General features: G+C 39.7%; 1 protein-coding gene across 2 annotated transcripts in view; it reads left to right on the top strand.

The window, feature by feature from the left end:
• The window catches only part of LOC113612623 (sperm flagellar protein 2-like), a 49,019-nt gene extending 29,330 nt beyond the window's left edge, over positions 1–19,689 (top strand). The window contains exons 6-9 of one of the 2 annotated variants that reach the window (XM_027092623.1): positions 393–579; positions 8,514–8,702; positions 12,903–13,090; positions 18,608–19,689. In XM_027092623.1, the coding sequence (XP_026948424.1) occupies positions 393–579; positions 8,514–8,702; positions 12,903–13,090; positions 18,608–18,797 (754 nt within the window). In that variant the 3' untranslated portion in view covers positions 18,798–19,689. The remainder of the gene's footprint in view (positions 1–392; positions 580–8,513; positions 8,703–12,902; positions 13,091–18,607) is intronic. The other variant, XM_027092624.1, reaches the window with a different exon arrangement.
• Positions 19,690–20,215: the final 526 nt, after the last annotated feature.

Genomic DNA, 20,215 nt, shown 5'->3' with positions numbered 1-20,215 from the left:
ACTTGGGTTATCAATATTGCCTTACTCTTGACTCCAAGCAGGGGAGGCAGGAGGCCTAGAGCCAGCAGGAAGAAGAAGGAGAGAAATCCAGAATCTCTGGGCACAGTGAAGGTCATGAGAAGTAAAAGAGTAAGTAAGTAGGTGCCAGGCCTAGAAAGAAGGCTATGCTAAGGACCTCACAGATACAGAGTCCAGAAATGGGGTGAGGCAAATGGAATCTGTTGATAAGCTGTGGATCTCACACTGAAGTTCTAATATTTGCTTAGATGCTTGTATGAATAAATGAACAGAGCACTCAAGGGAGCCATCTCCAGAGGTCTTCCTCCACAGTCACAGTAGTGGTGTGTGATTGAGTTATTTTTTAAAATTTAAATAAAAACTATTGTCCTTAGTGCATCCAAGACTTCTTTAGATACAACAGGCCAGACAACCGCTGATTTGTTAAACACTTATTCGGATGATGACTACATTAAAAAACTCCAAAAGCGCCTCGAAGAAGATGCTTTTGCACGACAGCAAAGGGAGAAAAGACGGCGGAGACTCTTAATGGACCAGTTAATAGCCCACGAAGCACAAGAGGTAAGATATTTAATTGTTGATTGAATAACAGTGCTGGAAGGTTTTACAAAATGTAGTCTTTTATGCACACATATGTGTATCTTATGTATGTATTATGTGCTACTCTGAATCAATGTCACATCCTCACATCATAACAGCAAATAACATTCAGAAAACAAATCTACATAAAACACTTACTAAAGAATCTAAAATCTGGTAATGGTTATACAGCACTGTGAATTTACTTAATTGTACATTGAATTATACACTTAAAAATGAATTGAAATGGTAAATTTTATGTTACACATATTTTACCACAATAAAAAATACTGACAAAATAGGAATCTAAAATCTATGTCAGCCATGTCTATCTATTGTTACATTTAGAGGTAAAAGGAAACTTTTCATCCAGGTTTTATTAGGTATAATTGACAAATAAAAATTGTATATATTTAAGATGTATAATGTGATGTTTTGATATATGAACACATTGTGAAATGATTACCATAATCAAACTAATTAACACACTCATCACCTCACCAAAAAAAAAAAAATAGTTACCATTTTTGTGTGTGTATTTGGTGAGAATACTTAAGATCTATTTTTATAAGTTCAACTTTTTTTAGATTCCACATTTAAGTGAGATCATGCAGTGTTTGTCTTTCTATGTCTGGCTTATTTCATTTAACATAATGTCCTCCAAGTTCAAACATGTTGTCACAACTGACAGGATTTTCTTCTTTTTTAAGGCTGACTGTATTCCATATATACACACACACATATGTGTGTATGTTTATGTCTCACATTTTCTTTATCCATTCATCCATCAGTGGACACTTAGGTTGTTTCTATATCATGGCCATTGGGAATAGCGCTGCAGTGAACATGGGGGTGTAAACATCTCTCTGAGATACTGATTTCACTTCCTTTGGATATGTACCGGAAGTAGGATTGCTGGGTCATATGGTAGTTCTATTTCTAATTTTTCAAGTAAACACTATCCAGTTTTCCATAGTGGCTGTACCAATTTACATTCCCACCAACAGTTTACAAGGGTTCCCCTTTCACCACATTCTTGCCAACACTTGTTATCTCTTGCTTTTATTTTATATTTTTTGATAATAGCCATTCTAACAGATATGAGGTGATATCTTATTCGGTTTTGATTTGCATTTCTCTGATGATTAGTAACGTTGATCATCTTTTCAAATACCTGTTGGCCATTTGTTTGTCTTCTTTTGGGAAATGTCTGTTCAGGTCCTTTGACCATTTTTTAAATTGGGTTATTTGGTGTTTGGCTATTGAGTTATTTGAATTCCTTACATATTTTGGATATTAACCAAAATGTATGTTTCACAAGTAGTAATTTCCCCCATTTTGTAGGTTGCCTCTTCACTCTTCCAATTGTCTCCTTTCCTGTGCAGAATTTTTAGCTAGATCAAATCCCACTTGTCTATTTTTACTTTTGTTGCCTGTACTTTTGGGGTCATGTTAAAAAAATAATTAAAAAATAATTGTTAAACTAATAATTTAAAAAAATAATTGCCTAAACTAGTGTCAAGAAATGTTTTTCCCTATATTTGCTTCTAGTAGTTTTATAGTTTTAGGTCTTATGTGTAAGTCTCTAATCCATTTTGAATTGATTTTTGTATATGGTGTGAGATAAGGGTACAGTATCATTCTCCTGCATGTGGATATCCAGTTTTCCCAGCACCATTTGTTGTAGAGACTGTCCTTTCCCCATTGTACAGCCTTGGCACCCTTATTGAAGATCAATTGACTGTACATATGTAGATTTATTTCTGGGCTCTTTCTTCTCTTTCACTGGTCTATATGTCTGTTTTTATATCAGTACCATACTGTTTTGAATACTGCATCTCTGTAATATATTTTGAAATCAGGAAGTGTGATGCCTACAGTTCTGTTCTTCTTACTCAAGATTGCTTTGGCTGTTTGGAGTCTTTTGTGGCTCCATATGAATTTTAGTATTGTTTTTCTATTTCTGTAAAAAATGCCATTGGAATTTTGATAGGAATTGCATTGACTCTGTAGATCACTTTAGGTATTATGGACATTTTAACATTATTAGTTCTTCCAATCCAGGAACATGGGCTACCTTTTCCATTTATTTGTGTCTTCTTCAGTTCCTTTAAGTAATGTTTGATAGTTTTCAGTGTGGCTCTTTTGCCTCCTTGGTTGAATTTATTCTTAAATATTTTATTATTTTTGATGCTATTGTAAATGGGATTGTTTTCTTAATTTCATTTCAGATAGTTCATTGTTAGTGTGTAGGAATGCAAATGATTTTTATATGTTTATTTTGTATACTGAAACTACTGAATTTGTTTTTTGGTTCTAACATTTTTTTTTAGTCAGTCTTTAGAGTTTTCTATATGTAAGATCATGTCATCTGCAAACAGAGACGTTTTACCTCTTCCTTTCTGATTTGGATGCCTTTTCTTTTTCTTTCTTGCCAGTTTCCCTGGTTAGGACTTCCAGTACCAATAGAAGTGGTGAGAGTGGGCATACTTGTCTTATTTTTGATCTTAGAGGAATGGTGAAAATCTAAAAGCTTTTAGCATCATACCTTTAGGTATGATGTTAACTGTGAGCTTATCATATATGACCTTTATTATGTTGAGTTACATTCCTTCTATACCTAATTTGTTGAGAATTTTTATCATGGAAGGATACTGAATTGTTTCAAATGTTTTTTCTGTATCAGTTGATATTATCAAAAAGGGAACTTTTAAATGAAAACATGGAAAATTAGTTAGTCCTCTCAGTTTGATCTACTCCAGTGGTTCTCAAAGTGTAGTTCTTGGACCAACAACATGAGCATAAGCAGGAAACTTTTAGGAATGTGAATAATTAGGTCCCGTCAGCCATGTTAACAAGCCCGCTAGGTAATTTGATGCAGCTATAGATTGAGAATCACTGATCAGCTCTTATGTTGAACATATATTTACTGAACCTCCTCTGTGCTCTGGGCACTTGTCCTAGTCCCAGGATACAACCATGAACAAGAATAATGGGAAATCTTCTCTCACAGACCTTGCTGTTTGGGAGAGGATCTGTAAACAAGCAACTACATTGGAATGTGGAGGTGCCATGAGGGTGATGGGAGGGACAGGTGACACATGGGAGGGAAGTCCAGCCCTGGCCTGGTTCAGAGATGATTTCTGAAGGGGGATAGCACAGAAGCATGAGGAAGGGTCAGAGTTAGCTAATTGAAGGTGGGGGTGATTTTAGGGGGTGGGGATGAGGGTTAGTTTCCAGCAGAAGCCAAAATGGTGGAAGGCAAACTGTGTCTCCAGAGAGAATATCGTATGGAAAGGCTCAGGGCTTTTAGCAAGCTAAATGTCATCAGGCAGGAATCACCAGAGTTCAAATCATAATGAGCCTTATAAGATATAAAGAGGCAAATAGGAGATTTTATCCTGAGTGCAAAGGGGAACAAGAGTGACAAGGCTAGATTTGCCTTATAGAAAGATCGCTCTGGCTTTAGTTTTAAGAATAGATTACAGGAGGGCTAACCATGTTATAGCTGTTGCTGTAATCCAGGTAAGAAACTATCCCCATTTAAATTTAGGGGAGTGGCAGTAGAGATGGAGAGAAGTGACTTCAGGAGATATTTTAGAAGTAAAATCAATGGGACTTACTGATTCATTAGACATGGGGGAGTGAAAACGTGGGATGAGGGGCCCAGTGTCTGGCTTGGGCAGCTGAGTGGATGGAGGAGTCATTTGCTGTGATACAGAAGATGGTAAGAGGAACGCACTTGGGGAGGAAGGTGATTTGAGTTGTTAAAGTAAGTAGGACAAATCTGTATGTCTGAAATGTGAAAGACCATTTGAAGATACTTATTTTATTCACCTGACTACATCTGGTCTGCTCAGTGGTTCTGTTAACTGAAGGGAGATCCAAGCTTCATGTAAGTATGAAGAAGTGAAACGGTTTATCCATGCGGTCACTCCTTTCCTAGTGAAAAATTCAGAGAATAACTCTGCCATCTCTTTGTGCTAAAAGGTTATTTCTTACTTCAGATTCACATATATTTTTACTCAGTCAGCTTGATAGTCACTCTTTTAATTAAAAGAATTACAAATTATGAAAATTAGATGATTAAAAAGTAGATTTTAGAATAACTACCTATTTCAAGTTTCATTAACTAGCAATGGGATTTTGAACACACTTTCATTTATTTTACAAAACAGTTGTGTGTTGGCTGCTAGGTTTTTTCTTTCTATTTTTCTGCTTATAATCCATAATTGATATTTACCTAGAAAGTGGGGTGAATGAATTCTTTCTAGCTTTCCTCACTTTCAACCAGGATGCTCTTAGCATTGATTTTTTAAGGCTCTAGCTGGAGATCTGTTCAGGGATCCAGCAACCTAAGAGACATTGGAGGAAGTCAGTGCTCCAACTAATGATATTTCCACTAAGGGAGCTCATCTCTGTGTTGCTTCTTCTCTGTGTTTGGGGAAGCTGCTACATCTAGAACCAGGCTGGGTCATGCAGCAAGGGACCTCCGCTCCCACTGCTTCCTTCCCATCAAGTGTCCCCACCTCCCTGTGCCGCTGACCCAAGTGCCTCTGCTCCACAGCGGTGGAATGTGCGCCATGGTCTGCCTTCCCATCCATCCTCCTCTCCTCCAAAGCGAAAATGGTACTTGTCAGGGTTAACATTTCCTCTGCTTCCCTCAAGTATCTGCTGCTTTTCGGGAGCGTGACATGAATCTTGTATCAGCCCTGGATACTTTGATTTGGCTCCATTTGCAGTGAATCTATCAGAAATGCCTCATAATATCTTCTCTAGCCTCCAAGTCGTTGCAATCTCCCCCTGGAGTTTACAGACCCTTGTTTTAGTTGGGCTTATAAAGAGAGAGCCAGAGATCTGTGCTCAGGTTGCTATCTTGCCTAGTTATCCATAAAGAAATGTCATTATGTGAATGAAATGATGAGACTTAAGGTTAGAAGGATCACTTTAACTTTTTTAGAGGATAGATTCTGGAGAGGGATGGGGGGGAGGCAAGGTATGGGGAGGGGCTGATGTCCACTATGGGGTGTCAATGGGCAGTGTCAATAGATACCGAATGGAGTAGACAGTGATTTAAAACCATACATAGGAGGCAAAATAGACTACTTCTTCAAGAATTGTATTAGGGTGACAAGAGGAATGGACTTAGGATGACCCTAACATTTTAGGTCACCAAGTCATAGGTTAATAGTGTCATCAATGGAGACAGGGAAATACTGGGGGAGGACCAGGTCTAAAGGGGAGTTAGTGAGTTTAGTTTAGGACTCGTTGAGGTTAAGTACTTCATAGGCATTTAAGTGAAGATTTTCAGACCATGAAAAGCACACTCCCAACTGGTAGTGTGATCATTTGGCCAGCATCTTAGCTTGTTCTTGGGATTCATTCCAGCGCACCTATCTCTACCTTCCCAGCACCTTTTCTGGATTATTTCCTTGGAACTGGCATTTGAACACCAGACACCTCCCCCATCTCTTAACTAAAAGACCCTTGAATGCTTAGCTTCCACGTCTTTCCTGCCATGCTCCATTCCTCCAGGAGAGCCGCTCGGGCATCTTTGGAGAATTAAAGTAATGGTATGCACCAGAGTAAGCTCCTAGCTCCAACTCATGGGAAAGGCAGAGGTCTTGGCAATCAAACTGAGCATGTTTTGGATTGTGTATCTGTAAGTCTTCCCCAAATATGATTAAATATACTGAAAAGAGAAATGTGACTTCTCTTATTTTCTATTTTATTCATTGCAGATGTAGACTATTTCATCTATGTTAAGGGTTAAACAGACATCTGTAGGCTGCTCTAAGCACTTAGCCATAACATATTTTTCCATGAGAAAATGTGTCCCAAATTGTAATGAAACTTTGGGAAAAAGTATGTTTCTAAAACATGAGCTACTTGTACAATGGAACAAAAAAAGAATCTTTTCCACTCAACTTTTGGTTGCAGGTCTTAATACACTTGATGATTCTTCATACTGAAGCTTCATATACATAGCATTGACTCAGCCATTCAGCAGTAATTTCTTTTCTTTTCCTTTTTAATCATAATGTGTTATCATCTAAGCAATAACCAAGACATATCTGACCAACCCCGTTCTTCATCAGGGTCAGAATGACCAGCTCTCATCTCAACAACCAAATTGCCTTGCCATGTAGACACAGACAAATATAGAATATATTCCAAATTCAATATAGAATTCACTTGGAATGATAAATCAAGGCTCTACTTTTAAAAAATATGGCTGTGACTGTGCTTTATGTATCCCAAAAATGTGGTAGGCAGTTTGGGCTGGGCTCAGATACATGCCTTTTCCTGGTCTTACCTGGCTTCTCTCAGATGTCTTTGGTCGGCTGGTGGGTTGGCTGAGACTGGCTGACTTGGAAGAGTTTCATTAGTTCCAGCTGAGAAGGCTGGTGTCTCTCTATGGTTTCTCATTTTCTAGCTGAGCAGAAACTGTGGTGACAGTGGCAAGGGTCGCAAGAGAATTAAAGTCAGACCACAAGTGTTTTGTTTTGTTTTATTTTTGCTAATGTCCCATTGGTGAGTTCAGATCAGAGGTCACCCCATACCCCATATTTAAGGAGTAAAGAAATAGATTCTATTTTTGATGGGAATATCTGCAGGATAGCATTGGAGGCTGTGGATGAAGAAAACTGAAGAATCTGTGGCCATTTTTACATTTTGCCTCACCTCCACTATTGGACCTCAAAAGAAACAAATGATTAACCTAAAAGCTTCTAGAATGTTTTAACTAGATGAGACATATGTTTCAAAGTTGTTCATGATTTTATTTTTATCTGGTATATTAATAACAGAAAAAATTTCCTATTTACTTTCAGTTGAATTTTATTTAATCTAGGGTTTATATAATCCCCAAGTTCAAGTTTTGGTATTTTCCACAGAGTGTTATTGTTATTTGTATCTTGATTCTGAACATACATATAGTATTTCTCCCACAATCTGAAACAGTGTCACTAGTGATGCCAGATTTTCTTCCTGAACAATTCGATTGTTCAGTGTTAAATCCACAACCCCAATGTTTCGTTAGATGTTCTAAGTCTTCTCCCTGGAGAACTATTAATTACGGCCTCCTTCCACATGGTGTCTCTGTTTAGACAGAGTGAGAGAGCTTGAAGATGCCTTGGAGATCATCTTCCACCCAAACCCTTCATTTCCCCTGTCAAGAAATAGGCCCGGAAAATCCGAGTTACTTGCCCAAGGCTGCAAGCCAGTTAATGGTACAGCTGGGGCTGCACTGGCAAGGGACTCTGATTCCCAGTTTGATGCTTCTTCCACTGTTCACTGGTTCCCCTTCGGTTCTCTTAAAATAGCCAAGGGAGCCAAGAGAGTGCATCTAGTTTCTCTCTCAGGTTACAACCACTCAGATTTTCTAAGATAAACTGTAGGTCATTTCCCCTTGGCCTCTTCTCCAATCTGCCCAATCTATCATGTAGGAATTGAGATGGCCCCCCTGGGAACTAAGCGGATCTGCCGTCCTCAGCCAGACAATGTCTGCGTTTGTTTTTACAACTAGTTTTTATGTTAAGAGTGCATATAGCACAATTCCAAGTTTCTGAAAACATGCTTATAAGTGGAGAATTACACCCTTTGTTTATAAAACCTTGAAAAAAATTACCTAATCTATTTTTTGATCCGATTTCAAAGGAAGTAATAATTCATTTAGAATAAGGGGTTGCAAAACCATGTGTTTCCGGATACCAAAATTATACAACTGTTGGTGGAAATTTTCATTTTTCTAACTCAATTTTTGCCATGTTCAAATTTAAATCAAATAGCAGAATATCAATTCTGCAGGTGAATACTATGCCTTTTACACATGGTTTACGTGTAGGCTTCTCAGCCCAGCGGGAAATGTGGACATCACCTTGACAAATGATTGGATCTCGCAATGGTGTTTCCAGGAGGCTTATCGGAAGGAGCAGCTGATCAACCGGCTGATGCGACAGTCCCAGCAGGAGCGCAGGATCGCCGTGCAGCTCATGCACGTTCGGCACGAAAAGGAAGTTTTACGGCAAAACAGAATTTTCAGGGAAAAACAATATGAGGAAAGACGGCTTAAAGATTTCCAGGATGCTCTCGATCGAGAAGCGGTAAACAATATATCCCTTAAAAATCCTCCTAAGGTTACTTTTGATCCTTCCTACCAAGTCAAGGTAAACAAGGCTGCGTTTAGATGCCAATCATTTAATGAGTTACTTTTTTGTATGATCTCTCTATTATCTCCCCATTTTTATCTTTGTACAACTGCACTGACAGCACACATAGCATCTACCTACTATACACTCTCCCTTTAGTCCTGATTCTACAAATATTTAGTGCTCACCCTCAGTCCTTATGTCCACATCTCTCTGGTTATTTCTGTTGTCTGAAGCTCTCCAATGGATTCCTCAAGAACAGCTCATGGGAACAATATTCCCTGAGTGCTTGCATATTGATAACTGTATGTGCCTTTTATACTCGTCAGTTTTCTTGTATATAAAATCCTTAGTTCACATTTTCTTTCCTTGAATATCTTAAATACATTATTCCATTTTCTTCAGGTATAAAGTGTGCTGTCAAAAAAAATGAGTGATAATCTAAATTTTGTTTCCTTGAGTCATTACTCTTGTTTTCTAGACGCATAAAGCACTTTCTTTTTCTTTAAAGTTCACTGGAATGTTATTTGGTGTTCATTATTCTAAGTGAAAACTATTTTCAGGCAGTGAGAGCACTTTCAAGCTGCCTCCTTTTTATAAGACACCATTAGTCTTGAATAAGCAATTCCTTGCTTTCTGGTAAAACAAGATTTCCCAGGCCCATACTGTACTATTCCTTCCTCAGAACTAGAACAAGCTATTTTTCTAGGGTACCCTGGTTCATTGTAGTTGAGAATGATTACAGAAGCCAAGATTTGGGTGCCAGGTATGCTCTTGGCCACCATGGTATCATTGTGTCTAGGCCCTTTATAACTCTGAAAATCAAATTATCTAATCTTTTAGTTATTTGATATATTAACATCTTCCTTATCTTTATATGTACAGTTCCAATAACCAAAATAGATTTATTTTATCAAGGGATTTATATGAATCCCTTCTTGTCTTGTTCCTCTTGGGGCGGTTTCAAATTTATTCAGTCTGTTAAGCCAGATGTGATTGAAGAAATATAAAGCTCATGTGAGTGGCATTTTAGATAGCCTGTCTTTACTGTCATAAAATATTCATAAAACCAGGCTGAGCAGAAGAGAAAACCTTACAGAAAATAAGAAGGCAATGCTTTATTTATCAGCATCATGGTTTCCACTGTGATTTTCCATGAAAGTGGAACACATTTTTTGATAAAATTATGCAATTTTGAGAAATGTCATTTGGAAAGTACAGTATTCTCCAGAGTCAGGGAAATGGTGCTTTTGCCTTTGTAGAACAGACATAGCCAAAACGTTAGGAGGAGAGCGGGGAGCCTTTCGCCATGAATTTGACCTGCATGATCTCAAGTGTCTTTAATAGCCGAATTATCTGGATGATTGTTTCATCTCTCTCTCTTTGTTTTTTTGCGATACGCGGGCCTGTCACTGCTGTGGCCTCTCTCGTTGCGGAGCACAGGCTCCGGACGCACAGGCTCAGCGGCCATGGCTCACGGGCCCAGCCGCTCCGCGGCATGTGGGATCTTCCCGGACCGGGGCACGAACCCGTGTCCCCTGCATCAGCAGGCGGACTCTCAACCACTGTGCCACCAGGGAAGCCCTCATCTCTCTTTTTTGACAAGAGTAAACTTGACTGGATTGAGTGGCATTTGCTTACATTGGAAATAAGTGCCTGTTTGCTAAACATGTTTGCTTCACAAGCCCTGTTAATTCAGTGCAAAATAGCAAAGCACCGGTCTCAGAGCAGGACCGGTCTCACTGTGATGAGAAGCATGACCTGTTCTTTCCTAACCTGGGCTTGGACTCACTTCAGAGGATTGGGACACTTGGTCTGCTAGAGCCTCAGAGGCCAGAATTGGGAGGCTCTGAAGCCCCTGAAAAACATTTACACAATAACCTTTTCCCAAAGTTGAGGTATCTACTTGCTGGGCACCCCTCCCTCTGAGATGGCCTGATTTCACAGTTTGAATGCATCACGTCCTCCAGCAGGAGTGGTTCCTAAGTACTTAGGCTGGTTCCTAAGTAAGCAGGGAGGAGGAAAGGGAGAAAGGGAAAGAGAACTTCATGTTTTTCACCATCAGGAGTTTTTGTTTGCTTTGTCTGGTTTTTAGGTTAAATCTGATGATCTCTTTTTTGAAGGCAAATGGGCATCTATTCTATATTAATTAAAACAGTTGCCAATTTCAAATTTCAGTGCCACCTACTATTATTCACAGTAATTCACTGCAATAGCATTTAGCACTTGTGAGCATCCGCTCTGAGTCCAGCATTGCGTTACGTTCATTACATGCATTATAATTCTCACAGCACCATTTGGCAGTGGACCCTGTTCCTGTGTACATTTCATCTGTCGGGAGGATGGAACTTAGAAAGCTCAAAGTTGCGCAGCTTGGCGGTGTGGCCCTAGCACAGCGGTTCTCAGAGTCTAAAGTCCAGGCTCATCACCGCTGAGAGTTACTAGCTCCCACGGACTTCTTCTTCCTTTTCCTTCTTTCTTTCTTTAGGGCTACAAGCCACTTTGCTGTAATGGGACTGGAAATTGTGGTGGGTTTAGCACGGGGGCTGGGGAGAGGGTAGAAATAGCAGACTCCATGGCTAAAAAAGAAGGAAGAAAGGCCTGGAAGGAGAGAGGGAGCAGGGAGGGAGAGAACACTGGGAGAAAGTTGCTCCATTCCCGCAGGGGGTGCTCCTGGGCTCCCGTCAAGGTTTTGGTTCCGTGGCATCTTAAACATTTCCACATGCTTTCCAGGCACTCAGTAGTAAACCAGCCTCACAACCCATTTCACTGGCTCGCTTCGTAAATTCTCATCTGGCGGCTCCTACTCTCTCAGATTCCTCTTCCCTCTGAAGTCTTCATACTTCATGAAGCATGCCACAAGGCTCTGTACTTAAACTGGACGCTTTCTCCATGAAAGCAGGGCCTACAAAACAATACAACGATAACAAATTCTGGTGTCATTCCTGAACGTGCCAAATGTACAGAATTGACCTCAGAGGTCACCCAGACCAACTTCTTTCCCAACAAAACTAAAGCAAACTAACAAAATCAAACAACAGTAACAAACCAAATGAAGCTTCCATTTGGTTCAGTGGCCAGTAGCAGCCCGTTGTCACGCATTCAGGTACTTGTGAATAGTATCCTGATAACAGGTATTTGCTCTGACAGTTAATTTCTGTTCATGCCGAGTCTTTTTACCATCCCCGCTTCACAGAGAGGGAGTGGAGACGTAGGGAAGCTCTGATTTGGCCAAGGTCCCGCAGCTAGTACTTGACACCTGTACAAGCTGAGGCTTGAATTCGAGCACAGCTCCTGCAGACCCATGTTTACCGCCATCGTACACTTGTTGGGTTAAGTTTCAGGAGGCAGCTCTTGTTCCTGGAGCACGTTAGCACAGGATAGAATTTCTCAAGGAGTTGGTATAACTGTTTGAAAAGCAACATTTGGTCATGCCAAGTTTGACCTTTGTACTTAGTGTAAAGAGTGGGTTCCCTAAACAAAATAATAGTGCAAAGCAAACAGAGGGTAATGCCAAACTAAGTATTTTCTTCCTTTCTGCAGAAATACATGTCTCTATGAATGAATTGTATCTATTTATTAAGGCTGTAACAGCAGAAGGTTTTGTTGTCTAAACACATTTAACATTTATTGGCAAATGTGTGATATTATCAAGCCAGTATAATCAGGGAATTTCCAAAATATTTTCTAGGTATAAATCAGTATCCTAGAAGTCTCCCACTAAAAGACAGGGCATTGGCCAGAGCAGATGTGTCAGGTTAAGTCTCCTGAGATGGGTACACAGAAGCCAGCTATGCTTGCCTGTTTCTCTGTGTTCCCCAACTGTATTTGCAGTCCATGAACTCAGGACTTCTTTTTAAACATTTCAGATCTAATTTATCATTAATCCACATAGCACACTTTTCTCTGTACTGGGTTTTGCTGAGAACATAAGCTAAGGGTGGGATATTTCCGATATTGTCTTTGCCATCACACTCAGTACTTAACATATTAAGGAGAAAGTGCTCCCTCATGATTTATTTTTTTCTGATATAAAAGGAAGTTGCATTCTATTTAGAGATTTTTTTTTTTTTTTGGCTATTGAAATGATGACACTATTTCTACTTGAATCATTGCCCAATTACAGTGACTTAAAAATATGTCTTTGCTTCTTAGGCTTTGGCCAAACAAGCCAAGATTGATTTTGAAGAACAAGCCCTCAGAGTTAAGGAAATTCATGAGCAGATCGCCATGGAAAGGGTTCAGGCTCGTTACAGAAAGCATTATTCAATATGTGCAGAAATTTTGGATCAAATCCTTGATTTGTCCACTAAAGTGGCGGACTATCGAATGTTGACAAATAAGTAAGTGTTGGTTTTTATTACAATAGTTAATACAATAGAGACACCACAGCAAACGAGAAAAGGGTAAGATTGTGATGTAGGCACTAAGTTGATAAGTAAAGAGAGATAACAATATTTTGTGAAATGAAGACTAAGACATGGGGTCCAGGATACCTTGATTACAGACTTAATTCACCCAATGACTAGCCCGATTTAAGGTGTATTTATGTCTTTTAACATTTAAACTTTGTGTCTAACTTTTCTATAATTTACAAAGACAGCTATGATAATTTATTTGAAACACTAGGAACTTCCTAGAAGACAGGAATTACTTAAAGATTATTTTACTAATCATTAAATCGATTTTCATTTCACCTTCTTTCTAAAAGGAGTCAACCTATTTGTAAGGAAACATTTAACAATACAAAAAAGATTAAGAATATGCCAAAATAAGAACAGAGGATGGCAGTTCCCTTGTTGCCTAGTGGTTGGGGTTCCAGACTTTCACTGCCGTGGCCTGGGTTCAATCCCTGACTGGGGAACTGAGATCCCGCAAGCTGCATGGTGCGACAAAAAAAAAAAAAGAAGAAAAAGAAAATTCAAATAAAGTAGAAAGTTAAAAACAAGGAATACATGAAAACACAGTTATACCGGTACCAGTAGATTTGCCAGATACTGCAACTGAGCTGCAAATTTTATCTGAGCTTCCAGGTGGCCAAAGCAAAAAGGGCAACACAGTTTGTCCTATGATTTCTGTTTTCCATTCTAGTTCTTTACAAAATACAAAACTTTTCTTGGTCCTCAGTTTAGAATAATGATTTTCTCATGTGGCCCCACCTAAGGTATAATGAGTAGTGTAGTAGGTCTGGTAGAGAATGACCTCAGCATTCTGGCACCTGGCTTCAGAGACCTATCTCTTGTGATGACCTTTCCTGGAAGCTGAAGAGGAATGACATCACAACAGATCTCAGTGAAAGCATCTCCGCAAGGACAAGGATAAGTCACTCCACTTAAAGTTTTGACCTCTAATATTACCCAGACTGAGATCTTCTTGAGAACCCACAGTGAAAACAATGAAATCCACATGATATTCAGGGTCAAATAGAAGATGGGTAAACCATCCCATCACCCCTTGATAGGAGCTTTCTCCACAGCTCTCACCTCAACAGCTATATTTCTGATGCACTGCCATATAAAAACTACTAAATGAAATAACATAATGATGAGGACATTTTGAAGATAAAACTATAAGAGTACAAGATTGAGAAAAGAAAATAAATAAGAATAAAAATTGAAATGAATTCAAGAGTAAATGTTTAAAAATACTTTTCAGATTAATATAAATTCAAAAGTTCAGAAAGTATAAGAATAAAATTGTGAGGAAGGTAATCTATAAAAGGGTTAAAAAGGAAAGGTGATACAATGCATTATAAGGGTAAAAAAAATAGATTAAATTACAGAAGATAAATATAGTGGATTTAAATATAAAAACATAACACAAGATAACTCAGAGGGTAAAAAAGTACAGATTGATTTCCCTAAACAAATAAAGGCTCATAATTCCAAATTAAAACATAAATGCAAATCCCATTCTGCTCTGGGAAAATGGAGTAGAATGCGTTTTTTCCTATTCTTCCCACTAAGTACAATGAAAATTCCTGAACATTGTGTGTGAAACAAACATAAGAAGACTCTGAAGATGGACAGAAGAAGTGGGGACCTCAGGACACAGTGGTGAGCTTCCTGGGTTCTCCCTGTCCTCACACATCCCAGATTGGAACTGAATATTCCGGCAACAGACATGCCGATGGTGTAGACAAAAATAGCCCCAACAGGGCTTCCCTGGTGGCGCAGTGGTTGAGAGTCTGCCTGCCGATGCAGGGGACACGGGTTCGTGCCCCGGTCCGGGAAGATCCCACATGCCGCGGAGTGGCTGGGCCCGTGAACCATGGCCGCTGAGCCTGCGCGTCCGGAGCCTGTACTCCGCAGCGGGAGAGGCCACAACAGTGAGAGGCCCGCGTACCCCAAAAAAAAAAAAAAAAAAAAAATAGCCCCAACAGAAGCCTGCTGTCTCTAGTCAAAGAGGAGCAGCTAGGAGCTGCTAGGAGCTGCTAGGAGCTAGGAGCTTGCTAGGAGCAGCCTAGCAAGATGAAAAACTTTTAGACAATAACCACTCTTCCCCAAATACCACACACACACACACACACACACACACACACACACACACACACAAGTGTAGCCCCATTCCCACCCGTGCCAGCAAAGGCCAAGTAGAGAGCCTGTCTTCCACCCTCACAAGGCTGTAATGAGGGACCTCTGGGACACCACGAGAATGGTGTCCCAGTAGCCAAGTAGGAAGCATGGACTTCCACCCCCACCTGGCAGTACTGGCCACTCCTCCCCTCCCTACTGGGGCGGTGTTAGAGAAGCCTAGGGAGGGTCGGGACTTTCACCATCGCCCAGTGGTCACAAGGCCACCCGCACTGCAGTGGAGACCATGTGGAGAGCCAGAACTGCTACCTTCTCCTGCAGTAACAAGGATGCCCTCCCCTCAGGTGGTGAGGAAGGCCACGTGACGACTTCTGTCCACACCTGCCAGTAACACGATGGCCCCTTCTCTTTCCTTGTCTGAGCAACGGCAGAAAAAAACAGCTAGAACAGAAGGTTTATGCAAGATTCAGAGCCTTGCAACATAATCCACAAGTGTGCAGACTTCAACAACAACTCATGCATCATACCGACAACCAGGGAGAGCTCAAACTGAATGTAAAAACTGAGTGTATAAAATTAAAGTTCTAGAGGTATTGGTATCATAAACTTTTAAGGGAGCTTTTATTAATACTTTGAAATTTTAAGTGTCTAAAAAGACACTATATAGATGCTTATATATGGGTTGAATCGTGTCCCCCCAGAAAGATATGTTAAAGTTGTAATCCCCCATACCTCAGAGTGTAACCTTATTTGGAAATAGTCATTACTGATAGATTAGTTAAGATAAGGTCATACTTGTGTAGGGTGGGACCTTAATTAAATATGACTGGTGTCCTTATAAGACATAGAGAGGAGGGCTTCCCTGGTGACGCAGTGATTGGGGGTCCGCCTGCCGATGCAGGGGACGCGGGTTCGTGGCCCGGTCCGGGGGGGTGCCGCATGCCGCAGAGCGGCTGGGCCTGTGAGCCATGGCCCAGTTGAGGACCTCCTGTGTGTATTGAGTTTGACTAATATAATATTTCACAGACTCATATATAGTCTGCCTTTTATTACTCTATAAATCCTGCTTCGTGAAAATTAATATTGAGAATATATTGGTCATATGAAGCCATTTTTATTTTAATGAAAAAATACAAAAAATTTTAAAGTTCCAGAGGTATTGGTACCCTAAACTTTGAAGGGGTCTTTTACTTTGAAATTATAAGTGTCTTTTACTTGCAACTGAATACAATGATTACACGTATATGTTAAGATCTTTTTAGTCTACACTACTAACAGTCGAGATAAACTCACATTATTCTCTCTATGTACTTCCCTAAACAAGATGTTATCAATATATATTTCTTTCTAAAGCACAGGGATATTCTTGGTATCAGACTACTTATATGAACTAACTTTTGTTAAGACTGCTCCTTAATAAAGTAATTGATATTCAGATAATAGAATATTAATTCAGTAATTGCAACATTAAGTTTTGGACAATATATGTTGTTAATCATTTACTTCACCATAGGAGCCAATGCCATTTCAATAATTCTGATGTTAGAATTTTTCTATGTGGGACTTCCCTGGTGGTGCAGTGGTTAAGAATCTGACTTCCAGTGCAGGGGATACGGGTTCGAACCCTGGTCAGGGAGGATCCCACATGCCACGGAGCAACTAAGCCCGTGTGCCACAACTACTGAGCCTGTGCTCTAGAGCCTGTGCTCTGTAACAAGCGAAGCTGCCACAGTGATAAGCCCACTCACCACAACGAAGAGTAGCCCCCGCTCACTGCAACTAGAGAAAGCCCGCGTGCGGCAACGAAGACCCAGACCCAATGCAACCAAAAATAAACAAATAAACAAACAAAAAAACCCAGAAAAGAAAACAAAGAGGGCTTTATTTTTTAAAAAAGAATTTTTCTATGCCTAAGCTATTAATTTCTAAACTTCATATCTCTATAATCTTTAACAAATATCAATATTTTATTAATGGAAAACAATGATTATATTTGAAGTTCACATTTAATTGAAATACTACTTTATTATTGTGGAGAAACATACATAACATAAAATTTAGCATTTTAACCGTTTTTAAGTGGTTTTCAACCATTTATGAGTTCGCTGGCATTAGGTACAGTCACACTGCTGTGCACCCATCTCCACCATCCACCTCCAGAACTTTTTCATCATCCCAAACTGAAGTGCTGTACCCATTAAATACAATAATAACTCCCCATTCCCCTTCCCTCCAGCCCTGCTAACCTCTGTTCTACTTTCTGTCTCTATGAATTTTTCTCTTTTAGGGTCCTCATGTAAGTGGAATCATACAATATTTGTCCTTTTGTGTCTGGCTTATTTCATTTAGTATAATGTCTTCAAGGTTTATCCATGTTGTAGCATGTATCAGAATGAAATACAACTTTTTAAGTTGCAATTTCAAGCTTTAGTACCACTATTTTTAGAGAAATGCATCTGAATCATGTCAGGCTCTTTCCTTCCTTTGCACATTTTGTTCCTCTTGGAACTACTTTCCCATCATTCTGTCCTGATTACCAAGTCATTCATCTGACTTAAATAGAAAAAGTACTGAAAAATAAATGCACAGGTTACCAAACGTGCAATGACAATAAGACTACCACAACATTAGATTTTTTTTCTGTTACAAGTTATTTGCAAATATGTAAACCAACTGTCATCTTAAAGAGGCCTTGGAAAGTATTCAGTCTGTTCATTTTGCATAGGAGGACACTGATATTGGAGCATTTAACTGATTTCCAAAGCTTGCACAGCCATTTAGTATCACAGCCAGAAATCAAAGAACGCAAGTTTTGTGATAGTCGTCAGTATTGTCTTGTTTTGTTTTGTTTTTGGGGTTTTTTTTTGCGGTACGCGGGCCTCTCACTGTGTGGCCTCTCCCATTGCGGAGCACAGGCTCCGGACGCGCAGGCTCAGCGGCCACGGCTCACGGGCCCAGCCGCTCCGCGGCATGTGGGGTCTTCCCGAACCGGGGCGCAAACCCGTGTCCCCTGCATCGGCAGGCGGACTCTCAACCACTGCACCACCAGGGAAGCCCAGTCGTCAGTATTTTTAGATATATTGTGCTTTCAGTGCACAATCAAAGAAAATTCGAAGAACCAATGTGTTTAGGTAACATTTATTCATTCAAACCTACTAAGTTTCAGCCATTTTACTGGCTATTAGAAATGTCATAGTAAGAGGAACCTCTGGCCTCAAATAGCAGATCCTGGTGAACGAACATGGTAATAGAAAGACTAAGATTTAAGATGTGTATTTGATTAACCATTGATTCCTCTCGACCTTTTTTTCTTCTTTTTTGCTGTAGCCTGATTCCATATAAGTTGATGCATGATTGGAAGGAACTGTTTTTTAATGGAAAGCCCATATACGAGCAAGCGTCTCTTAAGCATCTACCAGCTAAGCTCTCTGCAGAACAGCTTATAGAACTGGAGAAAAGGGACTTGCTAGATAACAAAGATTATGAAGACTATAAGGTACCTACTGATGTGGAATAATTAAAGAGAATGCAACATAATAAATAGTGTTGCTTTAGCATTAATTTTGTGACATTATTTCTTTTCATCTCTACTAATGAAACTGGGCATTTTATGTTTACATTTTCCCTTGGTTTAATTTGTATTTATAGTACTAACTTTTAAATACCTAACCTATGCATAATCTATTATCTGTTACTTCCAGTAATACTAGAGGGTGGCCTGAAAAAAAATTACACATAATACAATAGGTAGATTTCAGAATTTTAAGGTTTTTCATTATTCATTAGCAATTTTCTTTGTGTGAGCTGTCTACCTTTGCTTCAAAACCCCTGATTAAATGTATTTTTCTAGTAATTTATCTAAATAGCATATTGTTCTCGGAGGAAATGGAAGAAGAGGAGGTCTGGGTTTTCCAAGTAGTATAGATGAAAACAAAATTTTATTCAATGAGTTTTTAAAAAGTATGGGGTGCCAACTGTGCTTCTTAGAAGAGCTGCTGAAAAGCCTTTGGGGTAAACAGGCCAAGGTCCCATTATTGGCACTGCCAACTGCTAACTGTGAGACCTTATGTGGCCAGTCCCTTAAGTGCTAAGAGTCTCGGTTTCACGATATATGAAATGGGGATAATAATATGATTACCTTATTTTGTTGTTGTGAAACTTATTTAAGGTAATATGTGTTAAACACTTAATCAAGTGCACTGAGTGTTGGATGCAAATAATACGTACCAGTTTCTTTCCTCACCACCCTGTCCTCCCTACCCCACTTCATCTCACTTTTAGTGGGAAAGATGTGAAATGAATGGCTATGGGTTAGAAGTTCTGGGTAGATCATCAGCAATGGGGTGAAGAATGAGGCTTTTAATTATTAGAAATCTTATTGAATGAGTTTCAGAAGAGTAGTAAATTCAACATGAAAAAAAAGAAAAAATTGGACTTCCCTGGTGGCGCAGTGGTTAAGAATCCGCCTGCCAATGCAGGGGACATGGGTTTGAGCCCTGGTCTGGGAAGATCCCACATGCCATGGAGCAACCAAGCCTGTGTACCACAACTACTGAGCCTGTGCTCTAGAGTCCGCAAGCCACAACTACTGAACCTACGTGCCACAACTACTGAAGCCCACGCGCCTAGAGCCCGTGCTCTGCAACAAGAGAAGCCACCGCAATGAGAAGCCCACGCACCGCAATGAAGAGTAGCCCCCACTCACCGCAACTAGAGAAAACCCACGCGCAGCAACGAAGACCCAATGCAGCCAAAAATAAATTAATTAATTTAAAAAAAAAAAAAGAAAAGATGATTCGACCCTATCATTTGCTGGTATTTAGCAAATACTCAATGTTTGCTGAAAGGATTCATGAATAAAATGAATGAATGACAATGAACAGGGCAAAGTGTAAAATATCACTAATATGTAATATTGAAGAAGACAAGCTTATT

The sequence above is a fragment of the Aethalodelphis obliquidens genome, unplaced genomic scaffold, assembly GCF_003676395.1.
Source record: "Aethalodelphis obliquidens isolate GAN/ISIS:26980383/991018 unplaced genomic scaffold, ASM367639v1 scaffold80, whole genome shotgun sequence".
Classification (NCBI taxonomy): domain Eukaryota; kingdom Metazoa; phylum Chordata; class Mammalia; order Artiodactyla; family Delphinidae; genus Aethalodelphis; species Aethalodelphis obliquidens.
The sequence above is the reverse complement of the archived record's forward strand: the minus strand, read 5'-3'. Positions and strand labels throughout refer to the sequence as shown.